The sequence below is a fragment of the Corvus brachyrhynchos genome, unplaced genomic scaffold, assembly GCF_000691975.1.
Source record: "Corvus brachyrhynchos isolate BGI_N302 unplaced genomic scaffold, ASM69197v1 scaffold59, whole genome shotgun sequence".
Taxonomy (NCBI): domain Eukaryota; kingdom Metazoa; phylum Chordata; class Aves; order Passeriformes; family Corvidae; genus Corvus; species Corvus brachyrhynchos.
The window spans coordinates 839,335-845,763 of NW_008246054.1; the positions used below are offsets into that span (position 1 = coordinate 839,335).

General features: G+C 47.0%; 1 protein-coding gene across 1 annotated transcript in view; it reads right to left on the reverse strand.

Annotated features, from left to right (window-relative positions):
* Positions 1 to 2,166: 2,166 nt before the first annotated feature.
* Positions 2,167 to 6,429, reverse strand: part of GAPVD1 (GTPase activating protein and VPS9 domains 1) — a 29,268-nt gene continuing 25,005 nt past the window's right edge. The window contains exon 26 of the mRNA XM_008642133.2: positions 2,167 to 5,879. Coding sequence (XP_008640355.1) covers positions 5,739 to 5,879 — 141 coding nt within the window. The 3' untranslated portion in view covers positions 2,167 to 5,738. The remainder of the gene's footprint in view (positions 5,880 to 6,429) is intronic.

Below are 6,429 nucleotides of genomic sequence, written 5' to 3' on the forward strand. Positions count from 1 at the left end.
GCCACCCCCCCCCCCCCCAGGGAGCGGCGGGGCGGGGCCGGTGCTGAGCCGATGCCAGCGGGGCTCGGGGTGACAGCGCCTTCGCCCCGGCCGAGCAGCACCGCGGGCCCGAGGGTCCCTGCCCGCCGCTCCCGCACAGGCTTTGTCTCCCGTCCTCTGTGCCTCCTGCCCTCCAAATGTGCCAGTTACTATGGAGACATCTCCTTCTCTGCGCAGGAGGAGCCTGAGACCCCTTGTGCAGGATAACGTTCTGTTCTTCGGCAGATCCGGACGCCAGGAGCCCGGGCGGGGCCAGGGCCCAGGGCCCGGCTCCTTCTCCGGTCACAGCAGCGCGGCCCTGCCTGGCCCCACAGCCACCGCCGGGGCTCACAGCGGGCCTGGGCAGTGCTGGGGACTCCTGGCCCCGCGGGGCAAGAGGTGCCATCCACCACGGGCTCCCCTGCCTCATTAGCTGAGCCTGAGAGCCAGACTGAGTGCAGGGATGGCCTGGCGGACGCAGAGCTGGATCCAGTGCCAAGCAGAGCTCTGCGGTGTTTCCTGGTGAGCACGGCCGTGGGCTGCCCGTCAGGACCAGGCAGGGGCTCTCACCAGCAGCGTGTGACCAACAGGGCCCCACAGAGATGTCTCCCATCCTGGAGCCAGAGCTCAGGTCGTGCTGGGCACAGGGAATCCCTGTGCAGGCACCAGGGGAGCAGGAGCTGGGGGACATCCCGTGGTGAGCCCTGGGGCCCAGCAGAGCCATTCTCCACCTCAGCCTGGCTCCAGGCTGCCCGGCAGGACAGGGCAGCTGGCAGCATCCACACTGCTGCCTTCCCTGAGTCCGTCCCTGCCTCCTCACCTTGCGCATCCCTCAGCCCCGCGGTGCCGGGCAGGACGGCGCGGGTGTGGCGTGTCCAGACCTCTGCTGCCATGGACCCCGTTCATGGATCGTTGCCTCAACAGGCCATAATGGCTCCATCTATCGGGGTCAATACGGGCGCCTTTGACACATGATAGACAATAATTGCTCTTGCTTAGAGACTTTTTAGTTCATGGATCATTGACCTGATGGGCTGTAACAGCTCCGACAGAGGCTGCACACCCCTGTGCTTAACCACCCTCAGGAGCAGGCGGCTCTGTACAACCATGGCGCGGGCATGGGGCCACGTGGAACAGTCTCTCCACATCCATGCTCCCAGTGCAGGCTGCCAAGGCCCCTGGAGCCACTGGAAGCCCTTCTGGTAGGGTGGCCATGGAGGAGAGGCCATGGCAGGAGGCACAGGAGCCCAGGAGAAAAGGCCAGGAGACCCCAGGATCCCTCGAGTACCGTGGGACAGGACCAGGATGCACAGGACCAGGTCACCTCCCAAGCTCTGCAGGCTGGAGATCCCCACTCTGACAGCAGCTTCCAGGTATATGATTTAATGAAAGGCACAATAAGAAGTGAAACAATTAGAATTTCTGCCTCATTATCATGGTAATCTTATCAGTCGGATAATGAGGTATTAATGGAGATTTAATGTGCCTCTCATAACAGAATCCCTTGGAGAAAACACATAAGGAAATTGCTGTAAATCCACTTAATGATGGAAAGGTCCCCAAACACCATATTCCAGAGGATGAAAAATGCTGGATGCAAATGAGAGAGAATCAAGGTCAATAACACTGCGGGGACCAAGCTCATGGCAGCACCGTCACCACCACGCACCCACCCCGGCCCCGCCCGCCCCGTTCTGCAGCGAGACCAGGTGGGTGCACGACAGCTGAAGAAATCCTCCTGTCTCATCAGAAGAACTGAACATTTCCTAAGAAATAAAATGCCAAACATAATACTTTCAGACTTGACCATTCCCAACAAGGCATCAAACAGCAGCCAGCAGAGGGACAGGCACAGTCCTGGTGCAGGCAGAGCTATTTCTCTCCTCTCAAGCTGCTAGAACAGCCAAGCTGAAGATATAAAATAATAACTGAAGAGCTCTGTGTCAATGCAGCAGAGTTTCCTCTCTCCTTTACTGGATTTTGGTTCTTTTTTGCCAATGTCCCTTCCCTGTGAGGTGTGAGGATGGAGCAGAGCAGCAATTCCCAACGCAAAACCACACAGAGTTAGTGGGAAGCTGCTCACACTTGCACTGCCATCCCCAGCACAACTGCTGATGGCACTGGAACAAGGCAGAAACGTCAAAGCCAGGTGGTTAAACTGCTCTCCTTTTAATCAGTTTTTACAGAATAATACATTAATAATCACGTTAAGAGACAAGATGGGGTTCCTGTATACAAGATTGTGCAAGCTCGTTAATTTAGATTTATAAAGGCTTTACCAAAGAGGAGAGGCAGTACAAAGCTTTTCAATAGAGGTAAAGCACAATTAAAAGGTACAGAACACACACTACTAACTCAGCAGAGGTTAATTCTCAAGTAGTACAGGCTCAACCACGTCCCCAGCTGTATCCAGACACGAGCATCCTTCCCGCTCCGTTCCCACTGCCTTCCTGCTGCTCCAGCTCTCCAGGCACACTGTGACTCACTCGTGCCAACACACAGTTCTGCTGCCAGCAGCTCTGCCCCCTCTCCTACCCCCTTCCCCCACCCCATTCCCATGGCAGTGAGTTCTCCAATTCTGTGACAATTTGGCTTAACAGAACAAGAACATTTTCAAGCAATACAAACCAACACTGTGCTCACCAGATTCACCCACAGGAAACAGCATCATGTTCGTGGCTTTTTTTCCTGAAGTTTATGGCAGTTACATTCAGCATTTGGTAGTAAAAGGTCTTCAAAACAAAAACTTTTAAACTCAAATCCTTGATAGGCCAGACACATTCTGATTCTCCTTAAAGAGGATTTAATAAACTTTTAAAGAGAAATCTCACTTAGGGGCACAAAGGAATCTCCTAGAGATGAAAAACCCAGCCCTTTCCCTCATCTACCCAAAAAGGAAACCAGCACCTCTGTAACATTCCCAGGCACAGATATGCCATTGCTTAAGTGGCAGCTCCTCAGAACGTGCCAACAATCGGTGCTGAGACAACGACCAAGCCTGAAGTCCCTGACTGTGACCTGTTACCAAGGATCTTTCCTGCTCCACTTGGCCCAAAATGTTCCATTCCTCCTCCAGTGGCTGAAGTAGTTAATTCACAAAAAGCACCGAGATTACAGCAACAGGCCCGTGGCTGGCACCTTTTGGCAGCAGTTCTGGTGCTTTTGGTCCTTTATGCAGTGTCTTTTCACCTTCACTATTGCACATCAAACCTAACAACATCACTTCCTAGACACGGAATTTAGCATTTTAAAACAAAACATTACGGGACACCGGGGAAAACAGTAAAAGGACATTACAGGCAGGTTTTTAATTCTTTGGAAAGCCTAATTCTCTAACTACACCTATCAAAACTATATAAAGGACCTTCAGAGTAGGCTGGAAAAAAGAAGCACAGGACCATCTTGCTACAAAAACTCTCAGCTCACCTGGGGCTCACTGAAACACCTACTGATTTTAAAATAACTAAGTAACATTAAAAAAAAGACTCCAGTTCTTTTAAGTACTTTTCTATGCAGAGAAACCAAGTGATAAAAGCTGTGAAGGAAATGGTTCTTGCCCCTTCCATAAAGGAGAGTGAACCTGAAAGCCCTGATGGTGCTGACCAAACCCTGTGAGCCAGGCCAGCAGAGAGGCAACACAGAGGGTGATCAACACCTCCTATGTCCTTGTGTCTTCTTCAGGGATCCTACAAATACTCTCCTCAACCAATACCCAAACTGCAGAACTTTCAAACATCAGTCTTAACATCTCGGATATTCAAGTAATAATTACGTATTACAGGACACTTCAATAGAGATGAATTTATATTGCTTTTTGATATGATCTGGCCATATCTTCAAGGGCATGTTTGTGCTTTGCTGCTGAGTGTTATTGGTCAGGGCTGTGCTTGCAATATTGAGTTATCTGTTCAGCACCAAAAACCCATCAAGGCTAAAGAACCAGAATATTGCAATGCTACACAGACTGAGTCACCAAGTAAGGCAGATCAGAAGAATTCTGTTTCAACTGAGTATTGCTCCTCCATGAAACTGAGTCTCTAACAGAGGAGAAAGACTATAAATAAAAGGAAAAGGTTACCATCCCACCTTCTCACCTGTGATTAGTTTGGCAAAACTGTTAGACTGAGTTGTATCTGAGAGCCCTAAAAAGGAAGTTTCCTTATTATGCCTTGACAAGTAGCACAGCCAAATCAAGCACTCAGTATTTTACATAAATTGCTCTAATTCCAATTAACCACATGATTTTCCCAAGTACTAGTTGTTTACAGGTTTTAATCATCAAAATGCACACACACAAAATGAACCAATCGTGCTTTGAAAAGAATGTGAGAAAGATTTTGTTTTCTTTACCACTCACAGACACCAAGTCTTACCACATCCCTCTGTCAGAAGTGCAATGAACACTCTGGAAAGAGCAAGAAATAATACTGACATGAAAAAGTTCAATTCTCACTGTCCTTTTTCACTGTATTCAAGCTGAAAAAGAGCAGCAAGTACTTATATACAGCCAACACCCACTGGCCATGCCCCAGACCACTTCACTCATGAAAAACCCATGTGGTGTTGTGCATAAAAACCTCTTTAAATTGGTAACTGTCAGTTTAAGGGGAAGGAGGGGTGAGAAATCTATAAAACACCCTGAACTGATGTCATGATATGTTTCATAAAGAACAGTGTTATATTATTTTAAAATATTTTTTATGAACAGTAAAACTTGCACTGCTGCATAGCAGACAACACGAAGAACATTTAGTAAAAACATTCACTGAACCCCCTGGCATATGTATTTAATGTCACTAATCAAAATATATATTACAGCCCAAGGTTCTGTTAAGGATCTCTGTTTGGGGTTTGTACAGTATACACAATAGCTCAGAAAAAATATTACAGTAAGGTATTTTATTTCTCCTTTTTATATTAGACTTCTCTATTGTAACTTACAGTCCCTCTCCTCTATATATCCAAACCTCTGTAACACCCTAATGCCCTAGCCAAGAAGTGTTCAGCTAGTTAATAAGCCCTATTATAAATTCCAGTTTTAGAAATTTCAGTAATCTTAATTACATCTTAATAAATAGTTCCGTTTGCCCTTTTTAAATCTTAGCCTTTTAAGGAAGTCCTTTTGTCACCAAAACATGGTACGTCACAACCTGTTAGAGGTCAGAGAGGCTTTTGCTTGTTTATTCAAAGGATAGTAAGTCCAAAGATACTTGCAATGCATTAAATATAATTATATAATATTTACACTGTCCTCTCAGATTTTAAATTTAGGTGAAATATAACCGATAACTTTCAGTGTGGCTGGTGTTTTCTTAATAAAAGGTGTATTCAACTAGAAAGTTTACTATGTGGCTGCCCTGATTCCTCTTTTTTCAGTTTTCTGTTAGAAATTAAATGAAGTGAATTATTCATGTGAATAATAATTCAGGAAGAGGAGTGGTGGAGAAAGCATGAAGAATTTTCTGAATGTTTTGAGATTCCAAAATACCTGAAAACTGTGGTCCCTTTTGCAGTGCCAGTATCTAGAGGGGAGAAAAACGCAACCCAAAAAGAAGAGGAAAACCTGTTAAATTAATTAGATTAGTAAAGGTGTGTTTTAAAATGCCTCAATTCTGTACAGTATTTTACAAGGAAAGTCTTTTCTTCAGCTTTTGCAGCTGTTGTACATTCTTAGAAGCTCCTCTCCTGCTCACAGTCTGCCCGTGCCTGTGCTGTGCAAGCTACTTGCGGTCATCGATAGTTTTGATGAATTCCACGGCTGCCGTGAACTGCATCCACCAGTACGACTCCTCTCCGGACAAGCAGTTGGCATAGAAACTGCTGATGTACTGCACAGTGGACAGCAGGCAAGGGGGGTTTGCCTGGGGGTGGACAAGAGAGAGGTACTCACAGCTTCTTTGCAAAGCTCAACATCAACAAACACCGCAAGATACAGAACAGAAACACAATTCCCTTTGCGCAGTGATCCTCATCCTACAGAGTATGTAACCTACCTGCAGGGTAGGGACTGTTTATCCTCACCAGCCCCATTTCACACGCTCAGGAGGCATCAGGTTTGATGAAAGGAACACTTTTCCAACAAGGAAAAATGACTAGCAGGCAAAGAGAAAGAAGGGGAATGCTGGCAGAAACTGTGAAGGTCATCAGGACCTCAACACACGTAAAACCTGTTGTTTCAGCATCTTACACGTCAGACCATTCTCCACTCATGCCAAAAAAGACCAGCAACACAACCCAAGTCAGTCCTGGTGTGGATCTTGGTCCTGAGAGGACAGCATGAAGCAGGCACAGATGACAGATGTTGGTGGACATGCCTCAAACAAACTCTACTCCACACACAACATCTGCACCCCAGTTTCCTTGGTTCCAAATGCGAAGTTCGCTTGGATTCAAAAACCTAACTGTGACCAC